This window comes from Drosophila melanogaster, chromosome 2L (assembly GCF_000001215.4).
Source record: "Drosophila melanogaster chromosome 2L".
NCBI classification, from domain to species: Eukaryota; Metazoa; Arthropoda; class Insecta; order Diptera; family Drosophilidae; genus Drosophila; species Drosophila melanogaster.
In genome coordinates, this window is record NT_033779.5 from 10,251,830 (window position 1) to 10,278,924 (window position 27,095).

Genomic DNA, 27,095 nt, shown 5'->3' on the forward strand with positions numbered 1-27,095 from the left:
GTCGGGGGATGAAATGTTGTATGCCACATAAAGTTTTCGCGAAAGGATAAATACAAAAATATTTTCGGAATCGTTGGCATGTCAATTGGACTATTGAAATAACAAAAGGCTTCATATTGTTAGCTAGATTAAGCAATATGAACAAATACTCGGCATTTATAGTCTGCATTTCGCTCGTGCTTTTATTTACAAAAAAGGATGTGGGGAGCCATAATGTGGACTCAAGAATATATGGGTAGGTATTTTCACTGAAAGTTTTCCCAAGTTTCCGCAACAATAATTAGCGAAATACTTTTGTGTGGAATTAATAATTAATGAAATCATGAGCTTAACATGTTTTATATATTTTTAAATTACTAAACATAGTGTATACTCGAATGCAGAAATCTTTAGACGCCCTTATCCTTTTAATCCTTAAAAATGCAATATATTATTTGCCCTGCAGTTTCCAGCAATCATCAGGTATTTGCCATATTTACAATGGCACCATTTGTCGCGATGTCTTGAGCAATGCCCATGTTTTCGTATCCCCCAATCTCACCATGAACGATTTGGAGGAGCGATTAAAGGCAGCTTATGGAGTAATCAAGGAATCCAAGTGAGTATGATAACTATTTCAACATTCCGTTGCTAATGCCAAGTGCATATTTTCAGGGATATGAACGCAAATTGCCGCATGTACGCTTTGCCCAGCTTGTGTTTCAGTTCAATGCCAATTTGCCGGACTCCAGAGCGCACGAATCTCTTGTACTTCGCCAACGTGGCCACAAATGCCAAGCAACTGAAGAACGTCAGCATTCGACGGAAGAGAACCAAGTCCAAGGACATTAAGAACATAAGCATATTCAAGAAGAAGTCCACCATCTACGAGGATGTGTTCAGCACAGACATATCGAGTAAATACCCACCAACCAGAGAGTCTGAGAACCTAAAACGCATTTGCCGCGAAGAGTGCGAACTTCTGGAGAACGAGCTGTGCCAGAAGGAATATGCCATTGCCAAGCGACATCCCGTCATCGGGATGGTGGGTGTGGAGGATTGCCAAAAGTTGCCGCAGCACAAGGACTGCCTATCCTTGGGCATCACCATCGAGGTGGATAAGACGGAGAATTGTTACTGGGAGGATGGATCGACATATAGAGGAGTGGCCAACGTCTCCGCATCCGGAAAGCCATGTTTGCGATGGTCATGGCTGATGAAGGAAATCTCCGATTTCCCTGAACTCATCGGTCAGAATTATTGCAGGTAATTTTATTTAATTTATTTCGAAAGGAAATCGAAATAATAATTTATATTTAAATCTCGTTAGAAATCCTGGAAGCGTTGAAAATAGTCCTTGGTGTTTTGTGGACTCCTCACGTGAACGCATAATCGAACTTTGTGATATTCCAAAATGTGCGGACAAAATATGGATTGCCATTGTCGGAACGACTGCAGCCATTATTCTAATATTCATAATTATATTTGCGATAATACTTTTCAAAAGGAGAACAATCATGCACTATGGAATGAGGAATATTCATAATGTGAGTAAAAATCTAAGGATATACAACAGAGTATTACAATTATTCTTACAGATCAACACACCCAGCGCCGATAAAAATATCTACGGAAATTCGCAGCTTAATAACGCACAAGATGCTGGCAGGGGAAATCTGGGAAATCTATCCGATCACGTTGCTTTGAACTCCAAACTTATCGAAAGAAATACTCTGCTGAGGATAAACCATTTTACGCTGCAGGATGTTGAGTTTCTGGAGGAGCTGGGCGAAGGAGCTTTTGGTTCGTAATTCCAGTATAATCAGGTTATATAGTTCTTAATATCATTTCGATTGTAGGAAAAGTCTACAAGGGACAGCTCCTGCAGCCGAACAAAACCACCATAACAGTTGCCATCAAGGCGTTGAAGGAAAACGCCTCGGTGAAAACGCAGCAGGACTTTAAGCGCGAAATCGAACTAATCTCGGATCTAAAGCATCAGAATATAGTGTGCATATTGGGCGTAGTGCTCAATAAGGAGCCCTACTGCATGCTGTTCGAGTACATGGCCAATGGTGATCTGCACGAATTCCTAATCTCAAACTCACCCACCGAAGGCAAGTCGCTGTCGCAGTTGGAATTCCTGCAAATAGCTCTACAAATCAGCGAAGGAATGCAGTATCTGTCGGCCCATCATTACGTACATCGCGACTTGGCAGCTCGGAATTGCCTGGTAAACGAGGGTCTGGTTGTGAAGATATCCGATTTTGGACTATCCAGAGACATTTACAGCTCAGATTATTATCGGTAAGACTTTGGATATACATATATATATCAAGATTGCAGCTACAAAGAGCAAACATTTTTGCTGGTTTTTATTGCAGAGTTCAGTCAAAGTCGCTATTGCCTGTAAGGTGGATGCCCTCGGAATCGATATTGTATGGAAAGTTTACGACCGAGAGCGATGTTTGGTCCTTTGGAGTCGTTCTTTGGGAAATATACAGCTATGGAATGCAGGCAAGTATCTTAAACTTGATTTAAATGCGCAATATCTAATTCCAATGCTATCCCTTTAGCCATACTACGGTTTTAGCAATCAGGAAGTAATCAATCTCATCCGTTCACGGCAACTGCTCTCCGCTCCGGAAAACTGTCCCACTGCTGTCTACTCGCTAATGATCGAGTGCTGGCATGAGCAGTCAGTAAAACGTCCAACATTCACAGATATTTCGAACCGTCTCAAAACTTGGCACGAGGGCCACTTTAAGGCCAGTAATCCAGAAATGTAAACATAAGATTTTACACATACATATGTATTTTCAACGAAATGGACTGTAAAATAAGTAGGTTTAAGAATTTAATAAAACGAATGATATCGAAAACCCGAAGAGTGTTGAGATGTTTTGGGAAAGAACCAATTGATTTTCGATTAAATTACCTTTTTTGTAACTTTATTAAGTGAGATTTGTTCGTAATAACCATATGGTATTTAAATGTTTTGTTGTGCCAATCGGAAAATTCTTTTATCCAGTAGCAATGCCCAGGGCAACGCCACCGAAAAATGATGCCAAAAATATGTGCAGATCGTTGACTTTTGGACCCTCTTCATCGCCAATCAGTTTGGTGTACCATTTCGCCACTTTCTTGCCGTTTCGGGTTAGGAGGCTTTCAGCTCTGTCTAATTGATTGTCGACATATCTTTCGGTCTGCAAATTGAGTTCAGCATAAATATAGTAAGCATATAGATAAACGGTTTAAATGAATTATACCTTATCCTTCCAGTTCTTCTCACGACCCAGCGAGGCTTCCACTTTATCGGCGAGCTTATCCACGCTCTTATCCAACTTAGACCAATTTATTTTTATAAGTCCTTCTTGGTGGGCGATTTCGAGCAAGATTATGCTGCCGCCAACTGCAAAGGCAGCAAATTTGCCTATTTTCATTGTCGTATATCCTGTGACCCTGAAAAAATTGTTATATTTTTAGTAAGATAAGATACACAAATTCCAGCAAATTCTATGGATTTCCTTAAATTTGCAACTCATCATTTGGCGCATATACATGTATAGTAAATTGCCGAGTTATCTAGCTTATCTTGTGCAAATTATATCAGTTTTATCTGATTAATAACTCATTTTATTACACTATTTAGTTCTTTTCCTTTTTAGGGAGGTCCTATATTTCTGTATCCCGCAAACAAACAACATTCATTTATACACGTATTTAGAAGTACATATTTGCAATAGATGGAGCGGCTAAGCATTCAGTTGTATATTTTAATTAAAAACGTATTCTGCAGTTATCTACCAGCTATTACCGAAAGTATGCAAAAAATCAATTTACTTCAAATTCCAAAGACAATCGGCATTGCTAAAAATTTAAGTGATGCGCCGCAATGATATAACCACATACCATCCTGATGAAACGCCAATAAGCATCTGCGAATATGCTGAACGTTGGCCAATATCGTTAAAAACTTTCTTAAAAATTTCCGAATAATTAGTCATTTTTAAAATTAGATGTCGACGTTAAGATGCGAAATTCTGACCGCCCAGTTTACGTCAATTTAACACAATAATATATGCCCGTCAAGATAGCGTCAATTTGGACAACATTTTTGTGTTGGGTTTATTGGAACTCGGAAGTGGAACATATGTTAGGGGAATTATGGGAAAAAGAGTAAGAAAAATAACTGGTAGCACTTAACGTAGAAACTGGAATAATCATACTTTGAATATTTATTATTAATCTGATAATTACCTTTGTGAATCCTGTATGCTTTGCACAACAATTGGCAAATTTCAAGAACCTCTTATTATTTATTTATCTTAGCTATTGCCTCATTTGAAACTATTAGTTAAATTCCAATAAAATATGAGATATCCATTTAATCGCTGCACTTTTCGTGTCGAAAACTAGTTTCGAGATCAAAACTATAAATTTAAGTATTTTTTTCTAAACGTCAATTATTTCTCCCCCCTTACTTTAGACAAAAACCCAAAGTTCGAATGAAATCTACAATACAAAATGTACATGAGTTTATTTAAAATAATTGTTAAAACTACTTAAATAAATATCATACAGTATATTTACAAATTCGAATAGATTAGCCAATTACTTAGCAATTTTAATTACTTTGCTAAATCACCAAGAATTATAAGTCCGTAATAAGCATTGATTACAGGTATGTTGATTCACCTGGAAATAAAGAAAAATATTCATTTATTAGTTTAGATTTTTTTGCTCAAACAAGCTTAATGAATTTATTAACTAAAACTCAACGAGAATACGATAAAAATCAAAATAGCATGAATGAATTAAAAGCAGAAGACTTTTGATGATGATGAAACACACAAAAGACACATTCTGCTTCAGGATATTTAGTTTTCAACAGCAACAGTGAAATAGTCGAATTAGTCGAAGTTCGACAGTTCGGTGCTAGTTTTGTTAAATGAATTGAGTAGAAGGACAATGGCAGTGCCCAGAGTCACATACTTATGAAGCGGTGAGGGATGTGTGATGAAAATCGATGCGGATACTGATTAAGGATTGCCGGTTAGTTGACCATTCGAGCCGCAGGCATGGGCTCCCACTCACTCACCTATGTACATTAAATTCTAAACAGATGTGCAGAGCGCAGCTGTAATCGATCGTTTCCCCGTGAAAGGAAGTGGATCTGTGTAAGCCTGTCTCTGCTAGTATACTCGTAAAAGTCTTGGGGACATATAAATCCAGTTCTGGTGGCTTCGTTTTATACATCAAAATTAAGAGATCGTTCAGCCAGAAGTCTTTTAAATCGTCTCGGGTGATTATTCTGGCGAATTCAATAAGTCAATAAGAATATAAATGTGTGGACGATAGCATATGTCGATAAAGGCTATCTCTTTTAACAAATCTTAATTTGAATACTCATACAATACAATTAATTACAAAATCAAACCGATAATGGTCCAGAAATCAATTGAATCGAAACTCTTAGTATTAAATAAATGTGAAATTAGAACAATTGTTCGGTATTACTCGATTAAAACGGATAGATTTTTAGTGAGATCTGGTCATTGAGAGTATAGTGTGCAGCAAACTCACCGGATTCCCAATCTTCCTCGCCATCTTCGGTACCACAGTTGAATTTTGGAGAGGATTGTTTACATGTGATGTATGAATTGTAATTGATGTTCTTATTTTCGTTTATACTTCGAGTGTCAGAGGTGATATGAACTTCACTATTCTGCCATTTGATTAAATCAGTTTTCTTAATGGACGGTTGATTAAATATATGATTTCGTTTTATTTCCTCTTTTGTGGAATCATTCAAGCTTGGTAAAAGAGTTTTGCTATTAGGCTGTTTGCGTTTGCACGCAGTCGAAGTATTTTTTGAATTGGTTGATGTGTCGTATTGAATTTTAGTCTACGAATATTAGATTTATAGATTAAGCATATTGATCGGCGCAAAACGTGTTTTCACTTACAACTATATCCTTATGATCCAACGTTTCTATTGTTTGACTTTTCGTTGTATTATCATTGACGATCGCAGTTAAGACTTTTTTTTCGGCATAGCAGTTTGGAGACAAACTGTCATAGTCTGATCTTTCGAAATTTAAAACATTTTCGTTTCTCTCTTTTTCGGACGCTTCAGCTTGAACATCATTGCTAAAATTCTCTGCCTCAAAAACGATTGAAATCTGAAAAGAGAGCAAGCACATTTATTTGGTAATTTCGCAGCATCTATTAAAATGCTTCGAAATATCCTACCTTGAATTCTTCTGAAAATCTTTTATGTTCACTGTCTTTATGTACATCATCGATTTCTGATTTGCTTAAAGTGTGTATATATTTGTTAACTGTTCCATCGGACTCGCAAGCTAAAGAGAATGTTTAATTAAATCGTTTATTTAATGCATGTGCGATATTAAGTATACTTACGTGAATAGTTTCGTACAAAAAACGTATTTAGCCAAAAGTGACAAATGATTTTATCTGGGGATTTTTTTGTGAGTTCAAATTTTACATCGCCGGAAACTGGTATTGATGGTTTAATGGTCAAAACAAATGATTTTTGAAAATCAATCGGCAAGGTTTTCAGTCTCTGCAATTATAAAAAAAAGAAGAATGTTACTGCTGGTTAGAAAGGTATTCGAAAAGGAACACTTTACTGCACTGAAATCGTGTGAAATATACATTTTTAAAATGCTGTCTATAGTCTATCAATGATGTATCTATATACTTTATATACTTACATCTGGCTTTGCATTTTCTGTGGCTGAGTCGTGTAATACAGATATTGAACATTCTACCATGCCTAAGTTTTGCACACAACTGGACTCCGAGAAGCGTATTTCACATACCTGAGATACAAAAAATGCATATTTAGATTTTGTACGGCGCTGAATGTGGCGCTGCTGCTGGAAATACTCACGTTAAGGCTTACTTTCGAATATGGAACACTTGAACAAACTAGTTTGGAAAAATACTGAACATATCGACGCTGAGATGGGATTGTCACACCTTTTCGGTCCTTTGTACGCTTCTCATCATACCACGCTAATGCCTCGTCGGCGGATTTTTTAATTCCACTGAACACTAAATATGCGCAGATCATGGTACCTGAAATGAAAAAAAACTGGGTTAGTTTTTTAGCCCTACAAATATCGAAACAAGATCATAGTGTGCCATGATATTTATGAACTTTCGCACAAAATGTTGAACACATTTCCTACCGGTTCTGCCCTTTCCAGCTTTACAGTGCACGGCTACAACATTGGACGAATCTTCCTTGAGCCACATATCAACATCACTGCAAAATCGTTGTATTAACTCAATCGTTGGAGGGTTATGATCATCGAACGGATAAACAGCTACTCTCTGTAATGCGAAATAGTATATTTTACATATTTTACGCCGACAAATAGAAAAAGTTCAACAAAATTACCCCGCGAAATTTAGCAACGTCGTAACTACGCTCCGAGCATAGGTTATAGATTTTGTAATGCTGGGCATGATTCTCTTCCAATAGCTTAAAGACATCTTCCAGACGGTTTCTGAATAGGCCCTCTAGTTTATCCGGTGCTGGATAGCCCATGGCAATTATGTTATCATTAATGTCTGTGGGTAAATAGATAATTTAATTTAATATTCCAATGATTGCGGTTGATTCAATAACTTACATGTTAAATCCAAATCGTATCCTTTTTCTTTGTATCGTATACGTTTTTTACTCACTACATTGCGTATCACGTTGGACATTAACGAAATAGTGTTGGCCATATTTTTAAGGTTTAAAGACTTGTCTTTTTTATTTAAATTAGATTAGCTGCATCCATTCAAATGTATTTGGGAACCAGTGCTTGTCTTCTATTTACTCCATTGCAAAGTGTACGTTCTGAAAGGAATGTAAAGCATATTAATTAATATGCATATGATTCTAACTAATCTGTTTATTTTCCACAGCAAGTTAGAAAAGTATTGACTCAATTCAGCTTAGTTTTCTACTGCGAATTCAAACCTAAATCCTTTAACAGCAGACAAGTTTCTAATATGGTCAATAGAAACTGCTTAATTATACTGTGCCAAGGCATTCTAAAGGGATATATGGAACTAATATAATGGGCTTGTTTTCTCCCGATCCACTTAGGTTGTTCTATATAAACTAATACTTCTTACTCGGCTAAGATATATTCCTGTTTGCAGTTCTTGCTTGGATACATATTTAAGCACGTACATACACATACAGACAGAGGTGCACTCTCTATAGGAATAGTTCCCTACTTGTTTTCCCAGGAACAGGTAAAGAGTTAACTTCAGTTCGGTTTATATATCCACAAATATCCTTAGCACAAACATGCACACACTCACACACACTCGCACATGCACACGCACATATGTACATACACACACACACACACACAGGCAGGCATTTGCGGCACACACGTGAAACATACTTACATGTATCGGCATATTATCAAAGATAAACAATATAACAATCTTCCGCTTGGCATAATACATTCAGATTGGTTGTCAAATGGTCCTGGTTTTAATTGTAACTGGCTAACAGAACAGAGTTCTTTTATTGAAGCCCAACGCACGGCGATTTCGATACGAATTCGAGCAATTAAATGGGTTCGTTGGCTGAGGGGGCGATTTTCGAGGGGTGAAAATCAAAATCAAAATCCGTTTTAGAAACACCGAGCAGTAATTTCGAATTACTTAACATAGCGACTGATTTGGCAACTGTTTTTTGTTTTATCTCGCCGAGTAGACACACTTTTTTGACAAACTGTTTGCGAATGGTGGTATGTATTGTAGTTAGAGCACATATGCATGTACAGAAATATGCAGATATGGATGATGGGCATGTGCACATATATGCACCGATTTTTGTGCATTTATGTACATATTTGTTTAAACAAAAACATATTTACAATTCCACAGACATTTTACACATTTACACTATCAGCACCACACGAATATATGTGCCCACTGTTTAATACATATGTATGTATGTGCATATGGGTATGTTTAAGTCAATAAGCTAAATGTTCCAACCGAGCAGGTTCTGGCTACTGCATTTCAAAAAGCTATCACATGTTTTGCTCTAAGCCACGAAATTTCAAATAAAACTTTTCAATTATGTGTAAAAGTTAAACAGTAGCGCTCATGCTCTATTAAATGTATTATTAATTTATCAAGCGTGAGATCCACAGGGTGTTTACGGCGAGCGATACCACCACAAGATTTGAGAAAATGTACATCCAGTGCTATCGACGTGCGTGGTGCCCTCTCGATTAAATTGTGTATGCAAAAACTATCGATGGGTCATCGATACAACCATTTATTTTTTAGCACTGCGGTTTTAAACAATATGTAATTATCTATGCATTTATTTTAATCTTATTAAACAACACACATATAACTTCATGCTACCAAAAACATGACTACCAACACATCTTTTACTCGAGTTCTACCCACGAAACTAATATTGCTACAGCTATTAAAAATTCCATTTCTTGCAAAACCAATATTATTTTTGGTATGCAATTTTTTAAAACGCAAACATTTTTAAGATTTACGAATACCTTTTATTTATTTTTTTTTCCAGCCATTGAAATGCTATTGAAAACTATCAGTTTGGGTAATACCATTAATGTAATCCTCTCTTTTTTTATTTACAATCGATAAAAGTGCAACAGGTTTTTTATGGGTATTCGATTATTTTGACATAAATATGATTGGAATTTAAAGTTCCTTTATTCAAAAGCAAAACCTGCTATCTGAATAATTTAAAATTTTAAAAAATTTTCAAAACTTTAAAAATTACACTCGTATCTTAAGGCTAGTTGGTTTCCGCAAAATGAATTCTTGGTACCACTTAATTCTCAACTGTTGACTTTAATTCGTAACTTGAATAAATCAAAATAGGCCAATCATCAGTAAATGTTATTGAAGCAAAAAGGACTCGAAGACGAAGAAATAAAAACAAGTGTTTTGCCGTGTTAACCAATTTCTCATTTATTTGTCTCGCTTTTTATTTGTTTAAAAAGTTTCTGCAGTCCATCGTTTAAATATTTAATAGCCCCTTGGGCTAACTAACTAATCGTCGTTATCATAAGTATTGCTTAGCTATGTTTTGAACTTTAAGCAATCTAATAAATCTGAAAGTGACGTTAAGAGATACTCCAACAAATGACCTGTTAATTTAGTTAAATGAAATAAAACATAAACATTAAAACCGATGCGCTTAATATAGTTGCTTGCAGCATTGGCTAGATTTTTGCCGTTTCGACCCAACTACAATAAGTTATAGATTTGTATAGTATTTGTCTTAATAGGTAAAAAGTTAGATCGATGGATAGTACACATGCAATATTTCTTACCAAAACGTAAAGTCAATGATTTGTTTGTAAACACTTGGCGGTTATTGCTTTTTAGGTTTTCGAGATTCAGAAAACAAAGCAGATTTTCGAAAACGCTTTCTTACCAGTTTCGGACTGCTGACTGCTTCATTTCGTAGGGTTTATTACGATGGTTATAAGAGGTTCTGTAAAAATGAACACCTACACAATTCCGAGTTCTCAAAATTCTTTAATGTTTTAGACCAATTATTTTGCGAAAGCTTTTATGTATACGAGAAACTGTTCCGCATTTCCTTTATTAAAATTGCGTACTTCTAGATTTTGGTTTGACGTTGTTCGAGTCTTAGCGTATTTTTCTTACTAGTTTTCTACGTTATAACTTAAATTTTACGTGCTTGCAATTGTCATGTTAATGGGTATTCGTTAAATAAATAATGAAGAGACGACGACTATCAGTTTTTTGTTTTTTCTTTTTTTTTTATCATTCTGTTGTTGTTGTTGATGTGGGGGAATGAGGGAATCTGTTGGACGATCGAAAACGATCGAATGCTACGATTTTAAATGTTTGAGTCTGCGTTTTACGGTCGCGCTTAAGTTATTATTTATTAATCTTTACTCATAGGCAATCCTTAAGCAACTATGAGTGGTGTTGTCATTAGAATCGATGGTTTCCCACCGGCGAGCGGGACCTGAAGCGTCCGGCCGACTGACCACCAGTGCGTCCGTAGCTGGCGCTACTTCCGCTGCTGTAGCGGCTGCTGTCGCGTCCACCGCCGTAAACCTCGCGGCGATTGAAGCCGCTGCCGCCGCCCTCTCTGCCATTATAGCTGCTTGCACCTGATCGGCCGGAGCTATAGCCCCGCTCCGTGTGCCGGCTTGAGGATCCGCTGGATCCGCGCTGCCGGAAACCGCCTCCGCCGCTACCACCGCTTGTGATGCTGTGCCGGCCAAAGTCGCCGCGTCGTCCGCCCCTGTCCATGGGTCCGCCACGCCTACCCTGGCGTGGCCGCCCTTTTGAGATCTCCACGCGCAGCTGGGAGCCGAGCAGCTCGGATCCGTTCAGTATGTCGCACGCCTTTTCGGCGTCGTCGCGGTGCTCGAACTCGACGAACGCAAATCCCGGCGGATTGAAGGCTATCCACACCGAATTCAGCTTGCCATACTTTGTGAACTCCCCCTCCAGATCATCCTTTTTCACTTTGTCGGTCAGATTGCCGACATACACCCGTGTCCCGCGCTGATCACCCATGCTGGACATCTGGATTCACTGTTTCTGATTCGTTTTCGGAGTTATCCTGCAAATCGGATAGCTGCCTTGAAAAATAAATAATCAATAAGTTATCACCACCGGACAATTTAGCGTTTGTATCTATATCAACTTTTCGACCAGGGTGGTTAAACTCGTTGCAAAAATGCTAATTTTCAAAAATATCCTCGCATTTGGAACACTGAGAATGGACGTGTGTTGGGATGTATTTATAGTTTAACGGCCCCGTAAAAAGGGACTTCCCGCTGCTCTAGTGACTTGTATTTTTAATTATTTTTATACTTTGTGCTGGGAAATGTATCATGGTAATCTGAATAATACGTCAATTTAATTTATATAATTTTATAAATATTTGTATGATCTTTAGTAAAGTAAATAAAGTAAAACAATATATAAAATGTTTGTTAATATATAGCCGTGTACTTTTATATTTTCTTCAAACCCCAAATAATGAATAATTATATTGAACATTTATTAATTATTATTTAATTAATTTATAATTTAACTATTATCATAATTTAACTATTTAAATATAATGACTATTATCATTTTAAGTCATTAAAAGAAAATTTGTTACGATTTAAACTTTATTTATATTTTTGTTCTTAAATATAAAATACAAATAGTTCCCTTAATGTGTTCCATTCCATCGTTTCTGTTAAGATATATTTCGATTGGCACCTTTGTGTGTAGTGGTTTTGTTTATTGTTACCTTGAGTATTTACGAAAGACGCATAATAACAAAGAGTTGCAAAGTTGTTGTATTATTTGAGAGTTATAATGGCTGATATGGAGATACAGAGCAACAAAATGTCAATAACGGAGGAAACACAAGTGGTAATATATTATTAAATATAAAAGATGTGGTCTTTTTGTTTGAACATGATCTGAATTGTTCTAATGCGCAGTAAGGCCTTGCGTGTATGTATATACACATATATAAGCTATCTTCTGTGTATGCGTGTATATACATATGTGATTTTTATCATGCAAAAGCGCCTATTTTCAAAAAAGATTTTAAGTTTGACTTATCGGAACTAAATTTTTGCGAATAAGAATATTGAAAGCAAATTGTTTTTGGGATATCGTCAAATATTTACATTTTATATTATATTTATAAGCAGACGCGCAAGGAATGTGGAAAAAGGGGACGAAAACCAGGAAGAAAGACGTCTACTGAAAAATTGGACATGAAAGCCAAACTAGGTAAGAACAACATTAATTTCCACTTATAATACTTAAACAACGGTATTATTTTTAATAGTAACAAAGTTTCCAAACACTAATACATGTTATTTCCTATGGAATTTTATATAACGTGTATTTTCCCTTGCAGAACGCAGCAGACAAAGTGCCAGGGAATGCCGGGCGCGCAAGAAGCTGCGGTATCAGTACCTGGAGGAACTGGTGGCGGATCGGGAGAAGGCTGTAGTTGCTTTGCGTACGGAACTGGAGCGCGTCGGTATATAACTTATCATGCCACGTCCAACCAATTTATTTATTCTCATCTTTATTGCAGTTAATTCAATGGAATAACCAGTTGAGCGAAAGCAACACTCCAACCAACAATGACCAGTTACTTCAGGAACTCGGAATCCTCAAACAAGAATAACCTACATTCTTATTTTTAGCTTAAGAATATTACTTTTATAATAAATGTACGACGGTTACTATTTATATTATTACGAAAATACTGCAGAAATTTTTGTTATTTTCTATATTGCATTTTACAGCTTTTTATTGTTTCATTTGTATAGTGATTAAAGCCAAATTAAAGTATTTTTATGATAAATAAGAACTAATTAAATATTTGTTATTTAAGGGTGTTAAACCAATTGGTACACTGGAACAGTGATATATGGAACGATTATTCTAAGGGTTCGATAACTTAGTCGTGAAAAGCCTATCAATGGTTTCTCCCATCTCTCCATCGGCATAAAAATACAGAATAGTCTAAGGAACTGAATAAATGTAAACATTATTTATAAACAGCCATTAATAGTTATTCAATTGACAAACTTTTGTGCTGTAAGCAGCGCTTACATATGTGCCAAAATATTCTCACAACCAACAGAATCTCCAACAAGATATTATGGCTTTAAATGGATTTTTAGAATTCTTCCAAAAGGGCAAGGTGTGTTTGGTCAATAACAAAATCATATGCAGTTGATGTATTTTTAAACTAATTTTCAGACCTTTAGGCCAAAAAAGCCATTTGCCTCCGGAACCATTAGGTATTCCTTACATAAGCAAGCCCAGGCCAGTTTGCAATCCGGGATTAATCTGCGGCAAGTGGTGCGTTTGCCGCAAGGGGAGAATCTCAACGACTGGCTAGCTGTGCACGGTGAGAATTGTGAATTATACAATATATACAGTATACCCAACGTTGTATATTTCAGTTGTGGACTTCTTCAATCGCATAAACTTGATCTACGGCACCGTTTCGGAGTTTTGCAACGAAACTACGTGTCCCACGATGTCTGGCGGTTCCAGATATGAGTACTTATGGGCCGATGGAGATCTGTAAGTGCAGGAAATGATATTGCGAAGAGCATAAACTAATGTAGCTACGATTTCAGATACAAAAAGCCAACCGCCCTTTCAGCCCAAAAGTACATTGAGCATTTAATGGACTGGATTGAGACACAAATTAACAACGAAGCTGTTTTTCCAGTGTCCACGGGTAGGAAATTATATACTTTCCTTTTAAAGAAGCCCTCTCGCATATTTCGTATATGAGTTATTTAATGTGTACCATACTTCCTTTCAGATGTTCCATTTCCCAAGAACTTCATAGCAATAAGTCGTAAAATTTTAACCCGTCTTTTTCGTGTTTTCGTCCACGTCTATATTCACCATTTCGATCGGATTGTGAGCATTGGAGCGGTGCGTATCACTAAATAGTTACTTTAATTAACTCTATAAACTGTTAAATGTTTTCACCACTTTCAGGAAGCTCACGTGAATGCCTGCTACAAACATTTTTACTACTTTGTGCAAGAATTTGACATGATTTCGGCCAAGGAATTGGAACCCCTACAAGAAATGACATCTCGAATTTGCAAGGATAAGGATTGAAAGTAATTCGTACTAGATTGTGATGTAAATATGTATTGTTTATTACAAAATAAATAAGCGAACACAAAGCTTGGTGTCCTTTTCTTAATAACTAATTTTATAATTTTAGTTTTTCAAATTTATTGTTTGTTGGTATTATTTTCTCATCAAAATGGTGTGTTAGGGGTACTCCTCTGTAAAGACTGGTATAATAAAGTTCAATAGACTTGGTCGCACCGATGTAAACAGAGTTTTTCGCATTAAGTAAATTAAATTGCTGATTTATTTTTGTTAAAGTTAAGCACTTCTTAGAGTATTTTACAACATGGAGATGGTTGAACCGGATGCGCACTTGGTGGCACTCAAAGGTAAACTCTAGTTGTAATGCAAATTATGGACAAAGTGTGATGTTTTTGTTGTTTTCTTAGTTATGCGTTTGATGCGGCCCACTTTGGTGGGCCTTGGACCTGTGGTAACCTGCGAGCCCACGGATTTGGTCCAGAGATTTAGCAGCTCCCAGGAGAGCGACGGAATGTCCGGTGCCTGTGCGGAGACCTTGGCGGCCGGCCAGGTGCTACTGCTGCCGCAGTCCTTCGGCAGCATTTACCTGGGCGAAACATTCGCCAGCTACATCTGCGTCCACAATACCACCCCGAATCCGGTGGAATGCGTCACCGTCAAGGCGGATCTACAGTCGAACACGTCACGCATCAACCTATCCATGCACGAGAACGCCAAGTCGCCGGTGGTATTGCCGCCGGGTGGAACCATTGACGATGTGATACGATACGAGGTGAAGGAAATCGGAACACACATGTAAGTAGCACAAGATAGTTGCAACCACAAGCTTGTTCCTCCATATAATCTAAAGCAGTACATAGTACTGTCTTCTGGAAGCCCCAATAATATCATTAATTGTATATCCTGAATTCCTTTCAGTCTCGTCTGCGAAGTGAACTACTCGACTCCTGCGGGCTATGCTCAATCGCTGAGAAAGTTTTTCAAGTTCCAAGTGCTGAAGCCACTCGATGTGAAAACCAAGTTCTACAATGCGGAAATCGACGAAATCTACTTGGAGGCACAAATCCAAAACGTGACCACCAGTCCCTTCTGCCTGGAAAAGGTGGAGCTGGATGGCTCCGAGGACTACTCCGTCACACCACTGAACACGCTGCCAAATGGGGAATCCGTATTCACGGTGAAACATATGCTGCAACCCAACAATAGTTGTCAGTTCCTCTATTGCATCAAGGTGAGATGAGTTGAATTCTCTTATCTATAAAAAATTCATACAATTTCGTATCTTGCGTGCAGCCCAAAGGAGATATTGCGAAGAATGTAGATACCCTGCGGCAATTTAATAATGTGGGTAAACTGGACATCGTCTGGAGGTCGAATCTGGGCGAGAAGGGCAGACTGCAAACCAGTCAGCTACAGCGATTGGTAGGTGTACAAGTTGTAAATAAAATAGATCCCAAATAATATTCTCATTTTTTAGCCATTCGAATGCAAAACGCTCCGCCTGGAAGTACTGGATGCGAAGAACACCATTAAAATCGGCACGATATTCACGTTCAATTGTCGCGTGACGAACACATCCGAGCATCCAATGAAACTGAATGTGCGATTGGCTGCCAAGTTTTCGCCCGATAGTCAATACACGGGCTGTGCTGATTTTATGCTGAATCTTCTACAAAGTGGCGAATCTGCCGAATTTCCATTGTCCGTCTGTCCATCTAAATTGGGCCTCGTGAAAATAACACCCTTGGTATTGACGAATACGCTCCAAAATGAGCAGTTCACCATTGAAAACGTCGTCGATGTTTTTGTTGTTAATTCGGATTACGATAATGATACCACAACTCATCAGAATAAGTTAATTCGTTACGAGAGTGCTGCAAGCTGTTTGACCCAAAAGCAAGTTCAACTGCAAGTTGTATAGAATTGAATAGATGCAAAAATGTATATTTTAAATTTATGTTAATGTGAAATGGGGTTTTAAGTGACGGGATAGATATTATAATTTATGTTGTTACTCTATGTAAAACGCCATACTTTAATAAAAAAAAAGTCGGCGGTAAAATTTTTAATGAAAATTTGCTGAAATGTCCTTTAGTGTGGTCTTGCGTGCATTATGGAATCCTTAATTTCAATTGCATATTTTATATACTTTCTTGTACAAAGATAGTTAGATCTCTCTTTTGTTAGCACATAACGAAAAAACTAAATAAATAAAAAACATCCCCATGTTCTCACAACAAATTAAAAAAAATACCCCATTTAACTTAAATCAAATATATTTGAAAATTTAGACCACATTTTTTATAGCAACACGGATTTTTAGGAACTTCTGCGCCGGTAACACTAGTCCACTTTTTAGATCACAACACTAGAACTTAAAATGTTACGAAATGTGTGCACATTTTCCACGCATTTTGGAAAATGCATATTCCAAGCCCAGCAACCGATTCGTGGAATGGCAGGCCATTCCAAATGGGCCAATATCAAGCACACCAAAGCACTGAAAGATGGGGCCCGAGCGGCGCTATTTGCAAAAATTTCGAGGCAAATTCGAATGGCCATTCAGGAGGGAAACTCCGCGGATCCGGCAATTAACTCCCTTTTGCGAACGGAAATAGAAAGAGCCCTCAAGCAAAACATGCCCAGTGGCACCATACAAAATACGTTAAACAAATTCAAGGCCAGCAAAGTGCAACTAAAGAAGTACCGACTCGACATCAAGTACAAAAGAAACGTGTACCTCATATGCATTTTCTATACCGACAACTTTTCTGGCGTTAAAATGGATGCGACACCGATGATCAAAAAAGCCGGGTAATATCTCAATTTGCATCATTTTGTTGGATATAATTTACCTATGAGATTTTTAGAGGCGAATTCATGGATGTTGGAAGCCTATTCGAGGATTTTGGATTGATTGAAACTCGCTATGATACTGCGAAACTTCAAAATGAATCCAGTTTGGAGGATAAAGCCACCAATGATGCTATAGAGTTGGGCGCCGAAGAGATCGAAGTCGTTGACAATGTCGATGGCTCCGTCAATGTATGTTTTCTTTTTTTTCATTTATATTATATAAATATTAATTTTCCTACATTTACATACAGTTCCTATGCAGTCCAGTGGTTTTAACTAGCTTAAGTAGGAACTTGGAAAAAGCCGGATACACCGTGGAAAACAGTGAACACATATTTTCACCAATGGTAAATCATTCATTTCATTCAATTTCATTTTATCTAAATAGTATTATCTTTCAGAATGTAGTGCAATTATCACCCGAAGAGCAAAAGACCTATGATGTTTTTGTAGAAAAACTGAGAAACCTCCCAGGCTTAGAGGATATCTATGACAATGTGGAACAAAAATGACTTGTTGAATAAAACGTTGAGTTTAAACTTGAATAAATAAATTTGTTTCTAACTGATTAAGATACACTGTTAAGTAACAGAGTGTGCAATTTTCAGTGTTCCCGTTTCAGCGCTAAACGTTTCTGTTATTTTAAAGCTTATGTAAACTGGCTGGAATACCCTTGACGATCTAAAATCCAGCTGTTTGTGTGCGGCCAAACCAATACATGTGGAATCAAAATCATCGGTCGAAATTGAAAATATGAATTATTTAAGAGTAATTCGGAATAATTGGAAGAAATGCACGTTCGGAGCGGCAGTATCTGTGTACGCGCTGCAAGCGCTGAAAACTCACATCGAGTATGCATTCAGAAAACCGTGAAAATTTGACGCAACTTTAACCCCCTTATTTGCTCTCCAGGATTGAACAACATATGCGGGAATTCGCCTCCAACATTCAGGCCAACTGGATATCGGATCGCCCCAAAAAGGTACTGGTGGTCATGAATCCGGTGGCCAACAAGAAGAGATCGGAGAAGTTTGTAAGTAGCTGGCACACAGCTGACTAAGATGATAACCCAGCCATAGATTTTCAGTTTAAGAACTACTGCGAGCCGGTTTTGCATTTAGCTGGATATTCGGTGGAGATCCTTCGGACGAATCACATTGGTCATGCCAAAACCTACGTGGAGGAGTTGGCAACGCTACCCGATGCCATTGTTGTTGCCGGCGGCGACGGCACCTCATCGGAGGTGGTCACTGGGCTGATGCGTAGGCGCGGCAATCTCTGCCCGATCACCATCCTTCCGCTGGGACGTTCGGTGCAGTCCGCATCCAAGCGCATCAACATCTTTGGCGTCAAGGACGTCGACTATGTGAAAAGTCTTTCGAAAGCCCTTGAACCTATGCTCAAGGATGAGAGCCAGTACCAGAGTGTGATCCGCTTTGATGTGATCAATGAAGAAGATGGCAGCAATAGCCAATTGAAGCCCATATTCGGTCTTAATGGTCTGTCCTGGGGTCTGCTGGAGGACATCGATGCGGCAAAGGATAAGTACTGGTACTTTGGACCACTGCGACACTACGCTTCCGCTGCGTCCAAGTCCTTTGCCGATAACTGGAGCCTTAAGACCGACTATGTGTACACACCGCCGTGTCCTGGCTGCGTTGACTGTGCTGCTACTGTGCAGCGCCAGGAGACCGCCCAGCCTTCTGGCCTCTTCACCAGAGGCCTCATTAAGTACAAGAATAATCCGGGTGAAACCAAGAGGCCGCTCGTCAAGAACGACAATTGCAGCAAGAAGTTCGAGGGAAGCGCTGAAGCCAGCCAGATTAACATCAATTGTGTTCAGAACAAGGATAACTTTGCGGAGCTGGAAAGTCAGTTTATAAGCTCCCTGCAGCCGGGCTGGGAGTTTATCAAACAAATTCCGGAAGTCACGTGCAGCAAAATTTTACCCAGCTTGGTGGTTAAGAGCAGGACTATTCAACTGCATCCGGATGGTGAAATGGGCGAGAAGTTTTACTCCATCGATGGCGAGGAGTACGATGCAAGACCCATTAAGGTATCTGTTGTTCCCAATGCTATTAAAGTTTTTTGTTGACATTTTAAACGTGTATATTAATTAAATCTTGATTAAATGGCGCTACTAGTATAGCATAACACATTCACAGCAAAAGTTAACCGCTATTTCTTCCCAAATCCAGAGCTGCGTATAATCATTCTCAAACTTCTCTGCGGTGATCAAAATCAATTTATCGTTTATTCGAATGCATGAGCCAGTTTTACGGCGCAGTACTTTTATTGTAAATGATTTTGGCTTGCAATTAAAGTGATCATACCAACATTTTCTGGCAATACACTCGATCGAACGGATATAGCGTGGAAAGTAATTTAAGCCTAAGTCAATCCAGTTGATCTTCGACGAGCACTCCCACGGCCGCTGCTTGAACCCATCGATTCTCGGATGTCCCACACGATCCATGAAGGCGCTTCTCGTGCGCAGACTCTTGCTCCTCGGTGCCTCCTTCTTCTTCTCTACCAGCGCAAAGTGGTTGGTCTCCCAGGCGGGAAAGTGGCTAACCGAAATCGCATCACTGTCCGCATAGAAGGGCAGCTCGTACGACGATCGCTTGTATCCCAGATGATAGCTCTTCTCCTCGGGCTCGCCCGGCGGATCGATGCTCATGTAGCGCGGATTAAATGCCTGTCCCAGAATTTTGGCCAGCGACTGCGTGGATAGCTCGGCGCAGTAATCGGCATCATCTTGAGCCGTCCCCAGCACTGCCAACCAAGTGAGCACAATGGCCAGTTCACTTTGGGATTTCATAGTTGGACACAGTATACGCAGAAACATGGCTGGCTAAAAACAGGGCTACACCAATATCAACCAATTGATTTATCGTGTTTACAGCAGTTATCGTTGCTCTCTACACTGTAACTTATTTAGGTACTAAAGTAATAACAGCCAATTCAATAAAAAGAAGGATTTTAATTTCAGTGTCATTGCGAAAGATTATAAATTAAATTTATTCATATATATAATTAAAACGCATTCTAAACTTTGGATAAATTTAAAGTTTTTTTTTTTAAATTAAACTATAAAAGATGGGTCTAAATATTTGAAGTCATAATAAAATTGTCATCATAAGGTAAGTTTCGCTACTCAAGTGGGCTCCAGTTTTTTCGACTATCAAACATAATAGCCGAAAAAACTGCTCTGATGGCTTTATTCGAAAAATCCCATCTCTATATATTCGTACCGTTATGTTTTATCAAAACAATAGAGAGTATATTGTACGTTGTAAAATATACATATATTAAATCTGCATTACTTAAAATGATTCCTCGTATTACAACTACTGAGTGTATGCTAGTCCTTGGGTTCTGTGTAAAGTAAACGAATCGTACACGCGCTGCAGCTCAGACAGACGATACTCCTCCAGGCAAACGATTCCCTGGAGCGACGGAGATAGCTTCAGCGCGCACGATAGGCAGTGGACCACATGTCGTTTCTCCTGCTCCTTGATGAACAGCACATTGAAAACCTCAACCTGCAAAGAGTGCACAAATGATTAAATAAACTGCATTCATATCACCTTTGGAAACTGTATAAATATGTTAATAATACTACGCTAAATACCTCGCATTGTCCGCAGTAATGGGATGCTTCGTTCTTTCCGCGTCCATTGAAACGTATTTCCACACCTTTCGATTTGACATACTCTTGTATGTGCAATACGTTTTTCAACGTTTGCAGCAAACACATTCTGAAAATTACAAATTACATATGTATGCCCTATAGTATCTGCATAATGGTGATTCCTATCATTTGCTAACTCACTTTATCAGCTCGAAAAGTTTGGTATCAGACACTTTAATATTCCTTGCAAGATTCCAGCTTAAATGCACCATCGGCACAATGCTCTTGAAGGCCTGCACTTTATTCCACTCATATCGCTCGATGGCAAGAGAATACTGACGGGCAGTCAAGGGTCCAACATTCCACGCAATGTTGTTGCACCAACCGATCGACTGAACCCAATGGACGCATCTGAAAGTAGGTTTGATTGTTAATACATCATCCTTCCTTTCATATTCAGTGCTTACCCGGCATTCACCCAAACCAAGTCACCGGGCTTTTGTATAAATCTATAAACTGGTATATTCTCCTTGTATAAATCCTCCAGGACGGGCCACCACGAGCCGTGCAGATAGCTAATGTTGTTCTTCTCGCAAAGATTGTGAACTCCGCCCCAGTAGGCGTCAGGGACGGCAAACCATTCACAGTCGCCAGGACCGATGTTGATGTTGATTGAGCAGAAGTTGTTGTTCTCTTGGTGGCCAGGCGTCCTACTTCCGGGCACCTTCATGTACAGCTGAACGGTGTTCATGCCCAAAATGACGTGGCCCACGTGTGATAGCATATTGGCAGCGGATATAACTCGCGCAAAAGCTGGCAGTTTTTGTAGCTCTGTTAATTGTGGTTTCCATTTCTTTTCATCGGAGAGGTCCACGTTGGTCCCGAACCTAAAAAAAAAAGCGAAATAAGCATTTAATTTATGTTCATAAAGTTCGTAATGCAGACATAAATGGTTTGGAGTTTCTATTACCTCAACATTTTGCTGTTTATTTTGTGTTTTTTACGTTTGAGAACAATGTTCGAATTGGATACCGAGTCCTTTGAGTCTGAATCCGACATTGCTTGCGAGCCGGGGAAACCTTTATCGCTTTCATCCTGCGGTAAAATAAGCTACACGATAAAGTAAACTTGTATTCATGTTAAAGAGGAACCAACCCAACGAACATTACCTTCAAGCTGTCTTGAAAACTGGATGCCTGATATTGGGCATATTTGGCTATGGTTGTGTGAGACCGATGGGAAATGCAGGCCCAGACGCGCTTACCCTGCGAAGTGTCCCAATTTTCATCGGGAGACTGGTGCACTTGTGTCCGAACCTCAACACTATGGTCCGGGTTGGCTTCCACCAACGTTTTGGTCGAAAAGAGACCGAGATCTAGCTTCAAGACGCCCGCTAAGCCGCGTACAACGGCAATCGGATGTTTCAGGCAAAACTCCTGCAACTGTGGGCTGAACGCGTGCTTCTTATTTTCTAAATGAACAGAGGGTGTGGGAGGCAGGAGTTGATCTCGCGTCAGTTTCTGCGGTGGGCAATCGGGCGGAGATGGCGGCGGCGCATTCACTTGCAAAATGGTACAGTGCACGGGCGGTTCATCAATCGGCAGCAGCTTCACAGCTACCATCAACTGCTTCGAGTCCATTTGTATTTTGAACGTGGTCGAGATGTCGGCGTTGTCACCGCCAATAAAATCATGCCTCGAGTCCTCATTGTTACTCAGTGCATCCTGGCTCAAACGTTCGAGCTTGATGCTCTCATTCTGTTTATAAATATCATTCGAGATGTCGTCGAAGGTGTCAAGAACACTTTGCTCCGAACTTTTGTTGCTCTCCGGCATGGCGTTGAAGTTGCGCTGGTTTAAAGATTCCGAAATGTCTGTTTGGAGTGTTAAAAAGTGATTTAATACTTTAAGATATATACTATTTAAATTGGTCACTTACTTATTAGATTTTGCGCTGATGTCTGACTGTTGTTTTGTGTTACTTCTTGTTGGCTTGTGCCATCTTCCTTAATACGTTTCGAAGGTATGGGACTTTGGCTGAGTTGGCTATGCGGATAAGGTGGTGGCGGTCCCTGTTTAAAAACATGATTTAGTTGATTGCCCACTGATTGGTTTAGGATTAAGGAATTCACCTGTACTGGACTTTGCTTTGTGACCTGTCTTGGTAGCATCTGCGCTGTTTGTTGTTGGCGAGAGTTCATTTCTAATGATATTGGCAGGTTCCAAGCTTCTTCGATTGAACACAGCTGGCGGCGCTTGGATGTAATACTTGGCAATGGTGCTTGACTGAGCTGGCCCTCCAGGAAAGTGATTCTCTGAGACAGGCCTTTCGACAGTCCAATTGTGTCCTTTTTCATACGTATTGCTTGTTTTTTTCGAATTAACGAAGACTTCTTCAAGCAAAACAAGTGTGTTAGGTATTGGAAATGGCTACAATTGCATATATAAATTTACCTGGAATGATATTTGTTTGGTTGCATTTAAGTAGCAAGCATAGGCATCTCGTAATTGACCACAGCTCTCATAAAGTATACCCAGGTTGGTCCACGCGGCTTTATGGTCTTTATCCAGTTGCACAGCACATATGTAGGCTTGAAGGGCATCCGTGGGTTGATTTTGTTGCTGATATAAGACGCTAGAAGTGCATGTGTAGAATACAAATAAGATAGGGGCCAAGCTAAACACATTCATTGTTATTTTACCCGATTGAGCACCAAGTATCAGCATTCCCCTCACTTTTTTCCACCGAGTTGCGATATGCTAGGAAAGCATCATGAACCTTATTGATGCCGGCGTAACACCTTCCTAGTAAATATAATGATTGTCCACTCTTTGGGTCAGCTTCGATTGATTTTTGTAGAAAATTTAATGCGTTTGCTTCACGTTCCTTTTTTTCGCCTAGGCATTCTACGCAATGGTACATCCATCCTATAAGGATTCAATAAAAAGTTATGTCTCTACCAGCTTAAAATATAACTTTTTAACTTACCTAATTGTCGATAAACATCTGCTTTGAGCTCCAAGGAGATGTTTTTCTCATTTAGAAGAAATTCGTAGCCATCCTTTGCCGCCTTGTGCTTGTTTTGAACTTCGTACAAATGCGCGATTTGAAATTTGACTGCAAAGTATTAATAATGAATAAAGTTTAAGACACGGGGTGAACGTACTGCAAAATATTTAAATTCTGAATGAATCATAGAAGTTTGCCTTCATCGTATTACTTGATAATTCAATGTATGAGGACTTTTTGCATATAAGTTGTTTATATATCAATAATAAGATAACATTTTAAGATGATAAGTAAATAACTGAAGAACAGAAAAACCTTTTCAGATCACAGTTTTAATTACACATGAAACTTATATGCAAAAGTTTATAATTATTCAATAGATCTTACCCTGAAGTTCCGAAAAGGTCGAAGGATATGTATAAAGCAGCGCCAATTGTAAATGTTTTAGGGCAATATGGAACTCCCCGCAGTGTTTTAGCATAAGACCTAGACGCAAATGAACTTCATTTGCACATGTAAAATTGGGACTTAGGTATAAAAGCTCCTGAAACGATTTGATGGCCCTGGAAAAAAGTAAGTAAATTAATTTTTTTATTCGTTGTTCTGAATTATTTGTTATAACTTGAATGTATTATTTTAATTTATTAAATTTTGTTTTATATTTAATTTATAGTAATTGTTTACAGTGAGCGGTGTTTACATAAGTGCATACATACTTATGTGCATGCAGTCACGTACACACATGCACGCGTATGTACATACATACATACAAATAACCATTTGAACAAACAAATTCAAGTAACATACTTAATTAAACTAGAACTCCGATGATAAGTGCACAACAGTAAACTTAAATGTTAATCTCCTAAAATATGCCTGCAAAATGCAGGTTTTGTTTATAAATAACAATAGAACTTGCAGCCGTCGTGTCGGCAGACATGTCTGCGTGCACTCAAAAAAACGAGACAGACCGTTTCATGGCTTTTTATCAGATAGAATTGCACTGAGAATCATTGATTATTTGCGTCGGACGCGGTCTGCCTAAATGTTAGCTTTCGAAATTAATAAAATTAAACAAAGAACACATTTTACCCCGCAATTCAACTAACGACCTTAAAGGGGGGCACTCATTGCATTTTGTACACAGACACACGCACACACACGCACCGTGTACATACATGCATGCATGTAACGAGAATTTATGTATTTTTATAACAGCGAATTTGCAAAAACAAACAAAGGAATACAATGAAAACACATATATTCATTTTAATTTTTGGCAATATTACATCGGTTTAATTATTATTATTGTAAGTGTTAATGTTTACAGCATCCATTTGTTTTTTTTTTCTTTAGAACCCAGACAACTATGAAAAGATTCAAAACTAACCAGTAAACGCACTTTTTTTATTCGAAAAAATCTCGGCAGTCTTAATTTTAATTCGTTGTGAATTGTTTACAAATATATATATAATATTAGTGGCAGTGTTGTTTCGTGTAGAATCTATTTAGTAAACAATTTAATATCAATACAATAGGGATGTGACAGGCGCGATATCGTGATTAAATGGGAACGATATGAAAGCGAAACGTATACATCGATAAGAGCCATCGATGATTACAATTGATAAATAAATGTGCTTCCACTGCACATGCATCTACGTTTAAACGATTCATATCAAAATCGCATGTAATGGGTTTTAATTATTAAATATAACTTAATTGTTTTTGAACGTAGCATAAAGATATTTCTTAAATACAACAAATATATTTAAGCAGTTAAAATATTAAAAAGATAAGTAAACTTACCATTTAAAGCACCGAAGTTTAAAATAAGCAACGCCTATTCCATAGATAAATGCATGATTTGTCCAGTAATTGTTTTCTCGGAATCTTAAATACTTTTGGTACGCTGATAAAGCTACAAAAAGAATAAGATATTAAAAAACAACTCAATTCTTTCAGGATCTCTCGTGATGGATTGAAGTGTTATGTTATTTATGCGTCGTACTCTGCAGTTTAGCAGTATTTAATGTTAAAGTGTGTCATTAATGCGGCATTCTACAACTATGTTCCCGAGTTTGGAAACAATTGTTCCACCTGACACATTATGTAAGGTAAAAGAACCAGATATTCACAATATATGAATTTGTGAGGACTACAAGCATCCTATATATCCTATAGATGTCATTTGCAGAGTGCACTGATTGTATCTGGACATGTGCATCTGGATTTATGTATTTACCTTCGGAGTATTCGCCAAGAAGAAGATGCAGGTGGCCAAGTTTGCAAAGAGCGTTAACGTAGTGTTCATCCTGGTGTTTTTCTTCAATGATGGACACCTTTTCCTTGGCATCTTGCTCGAAAGGTTTGGTGTCGTCATTGTTTCGGGAAGATGTGTTTTCCATATGTTCACCTGCTTGAGTTGATGGCTCAAACTTTTGTATAGCATTTTTATTATCACTGCTGTTCTTTGATTCGTGAACCTGACCATTTGCAATGTAGTTTTGTAAGTTTGTGATGGTCTGCTGAACGAGATTCCTTAATTCCGCATTTTTCGAATTGGACAAATCCAAAAAGCCGTAGTATCGACTGAAACGTAAATATTATTAAACAAGATTCGAGCGGGTGGCATTAATCGTACCTATCCAGTTCGCGGATCAGGCAATCATCTTCGAAAGTTAGTTGCCCCATTTTTAAACCAACTGTTAAATCTACTGGGTTTTAGAAGCGTGGGCAAAATACAGCGTAGTTTTTAAAATATTTTTTTATTTATATTTTTAGTTTAGAGATGACACTAAAATATTCTTAGAGATGATACATTTTTCTATCGTCGACGTGTCACGCCTTTTTTGAAGTTAGTTTCTCACTGCGCAATCGATAACGGAACTGGAACGATTGGAAAATTGTGGGAAACTGT

General features: G+C 38.3%; 11 protein-coding genes across 25 annotated transcripts; 6 read left to right on the forward strand and 5 right to left on the reverse strand.

Annotated features, from left to right (window-relative positions):
• The first annotated feature begins 13 nt into the window (after positions 1-13).
• On the forward strand, positions 14-2,857 carry Ror. Its single transcript, NM_057614.3, has 8 exons — positions 14-235; positions 446-598; positions 655-1,245; positions 1,310-1,526; positions 1,578-1,782; positions 1,839-2,286; positions 2,364-2,496; positions 2,556-2,857. Exons 1-8 carry the CDS (start codon positions 138-140, stop codon positions 2,766-2,768), a joined length of 2,058 nt encoding a protein of 685 aa, NP_476962.1. The 5' UTR covers positions 14-137; the 3' UTR covers positions 2,769-2,857.
• Positions 2,781-4,062, reverse strand: CG5676 (uncharacterized protein). The gene is made up of 3 exons (NM_135518.3): positions 3,892-4,062; positions 3,249-3,441; positions 2,781-3,185 (listed from the first exon to the last, which is right to left on the reverse strand). Exons 1-3 carry the CDS (start codon positions 3,984-3,986, stop codon positions 3,003-3,005), a joined length of 471 nt encoding a protein of 156 aa, NP_609362.1. The 5' UTR covers positions 3,987-4,062; the 3' UTR covers positions 2,781-3,002.
• A 427-nt stretch (positions 4,063-4,489) lies between these two features.
• On the reverse strand, positions 4,490-9,220 carry Pten (Phosphatase and tensin homolog). 7 transcript variants are annotated; one of them, NM_134320.3, is made up of 13 exons: positions 9,025-9,220; positions 8,425-8,755; positions 7,647-7,861; positions 7,412-7,584; positions 7,200-7,344; positions 6,899-7,086; positions 6,720-6,827; positions 6,406-6,568; positions 6,235-6,344; positions 5,949-6,164; positions 5,566-5,887; positions 5,081-5,293; positions 4,490-4,677 (listed from the first exon to the last, which is right to left on the reverse strand). In NM_134320.3, exons 3-12 carry the CDS (start codon positions 7,744-7,746, stop codon positions 5,289-5,291), a joined length of 1,530 nt encoding a protein of 509 aa, NP_599147.1. In that variant the 5' UTR covers positions 7,747-7,861; positions 8,425-8,755; positions 9,025-9,220; the 3' UTR covers positions 4,490-4,677; positions 5,081-5,288. The 7 variants fall into 7 exon arrangements, with proteins under 7 accessions (NP_599147.1, NP_477423.1, NP_477422.2 ...); NM_058075.4 differs by lacking the exon at positions 5,081-5,293; NM_058074.4 differs by lacking the exon at positions 5,081-5,293 and having other exon boundaries at positions 8,913-9,220.
• Positions 9,221-9,965: 745 nt separating this feature from the next.
• Positions 9,966-11,725, reverse strand: Rsf1 (Repressor splicing factor 1). Of its 2 annotated transcripts, none has more exons than NM_001273389.1 (1): positions 9,966-11,725. In NM_001273389.1, exon 1 carries the CDS (start codon positions 11,587-11,589, stop codon positions 10,987-10,989), a length of 603 nt encoding a protein of 200 aa, NP_001260318.1. In that variant the 5' UTR covers positions 11,590-11,725; the 3' UTR covers positions 9,966-10,986. The 2 variants fall into 2 exon arrangements, with proteins under 2 accessions (NP_001260318.1, NP_477001.2); NM_057653.3 differs by having other exon boundaries at positions 10,812-11,725.
• Positions 11,726-12,295: 570 nt separating this feature from the next.
• Positions 12,296-13,400, forward strand: REPTOR-BP (REPTOR-binding partner). 4 transcript variants are annotated; one of them, NM_164904.2, is made up of 4 exons: positions 12,296-12,435; positions 12,720-12,804; positions 12,935-13,060; positions 13,118-13,400. In NM_164904.2, the coding sequence occupies exons 1-4, from the start codon at positions 12,379-12,381 to the stop codon at positions 13,132-13,134; spliced, it is 285 nt and encodes a 94-aa protein (NP_723547.1). In that variant the 5' UTR covers positions 12,296-12,378; the 3' UTR covers positions 13,135-13,400. The 4 variants fall into 4 exon arrangements, with proteins under 4 accessions (NP_723547.1, NP_723546.1, NP_723548.1 ...); NM_164903.2 differs by having other exon boundaries at positions 12,723-12,804; positions 12,935-13,056; NM_164905.3 differs by having other exon boundaries at positions 12,723-12,804; positions 13,118-13,285.
• Positions 13,401-13,506: 106 nt separating this feature from the next.
• Mob3 (MOB kinase activator 3) lies at positions 13,507-14,741 on the forward strand. Its single transcript, NM_135520.4, has 6 exons — positions 13,507-13,732; positions 13,792-13,942; positions 13,998-14,121; positions 14,178-14,281; positions 14,369-14,484; positions 14,551-14,741. Exons 1-6 carry the CDS (start codon positions 13,691-13,693, stop codon positions 14,674-14,676), a joined length of 663 nt encoding a protein of 220 aa, NP_609364.1. The 5' UTR covers positions 13,507-13,690; the 3' UTR covers positions 14,677-14,741.
• A 132-nt stretch (positions 14,742-14,873) lies between these two features.
• On the forward strand, positions 14,874-16,919 carry CG4953 (uncharacterized protein). The gene is made up of 5 exons (NM_135521.6): positions 14,874-15,023; positions 15,084-15,471; positions 15,595-15,907; positions 15,970-16,098; positions 16,154-16,919. The coding sequence occupies exons 1-5, from the start codon at positions 14,981-14,983 to the stop codon at positions 16,595-16,597; spliced, it is 1,317 nt and encodes a 438-aa protein (NP_609365.3). The 5' UTR covers positions 14,874-14,980; the 3' UTR covers positions 16,598-16,919.
• Positions 16,920-17,042: 123 nt separating this feature from the next.
• Positions 17,043-18,075, forward strand: CG4957 (uncharacterized protein). The gene is made up of 4 exons (NM_135522.4): positions 17,043-17,490; positions 17,547-17,721; positions 17,784-17,879; positions 17,934-18,075. Exons 1-4 carry the CDS (start codon positions 17,132-17,134, stop codon positions 18,042-18,044), a joined length of 741 nt encoding a protein of 246 aa, NP_609366.2. The 5' UTR covers positions 17,043-17,131; the 3' UTR covers positions 18,045-18,075.
• Positions 18,076-18,221: 146 nt separating this feature from the next.
• On the forward strand, positions 18,222-19,636 carry Mulk (Multi-substrate lipid kinase). Its single transcript, NM_164906.3, has 3 exons — positions 18,222-18,383; positions 18,445-18,565; positions 18,620-19,636. The coding sequence occupies exons 1-3, from the start codon at positions 18,286-18,288 to the stop codon at positions 19,625-19,627; spliced, it is 1,227 nt and encodes a 408-aa protein (NP_723549.1). The 5' UTR covers positions 18,222-18,285; the 3' UTR covers positions 19,628-19,636.
• Positions 19,614-20,495, reverse strand: trk (trunk). The gene has a single exon (NM_057419.3). The coding sequence runs from the start codon at positions 20,378-20,380 to the stop codon at positions 19,673-19,675; it is 708 nt and encodes a 235-aa protein (NP_476767.2). The 5' UTR covers positions 20,381-20,495; the 3' UTR covers positions 19,614-19,672.
• On the reverse strand, positions 20,496-26,982 carry Utx (Utx histone demethylase). Of its 5 annotated transcripts, none has more exons than NM_001201844.1 (15): positions 26,820-26,982; positions 26,421-26,767; positions 25,985-26,096; positions 24,563-24,738; positions 24,155-24,283; positions 23,868-24,093; positions 23,620-23,800; positions 23,298-23,555; positions 23,105-23,237; positions 22,336-23,039; positions 22,137-22,261; positions 21,634-22,053; positions 21,368-21,577; positions 21,167-21,293; positions 20,798-21,077 (listed from the first exon to the last, which is right to left on the reverse strand). In NM_001201844.1, exons 1-15 carry the CDS (start codon positions 26,867-26,869, stop codon positions 20,883-20,885), a joined length of 3,393 nt encoding a protein of 1,130 aa, NP_001188773.1. In that variant the 5' UTR covers positions 26,870-26,982; the 3' UTR covers positions 20,798-20,882. The 5 variants fall into 5 exon arrangements, with proteins under 5 accessions (NP_723550.2, NP_001188773.1, NP_609368.3 ...); NM_135524.4 differs by having other exon boundaries at positions 22,137-22,276; positions 23,298-23,558; NM_164907.4 differs by lacking the exons at positions 25,985-26,096; positions 26,421-26,767; positions 26,820-26,982 and adding an exon at positions 25,566-25,722 and having other exon boundaries at positions 20,496-21,077; positions 22,137-22,276; positions 23,298-23,558.
• Between the last annotated feature and the right edge of the window lie 113 nt (positions 26,983-27,095).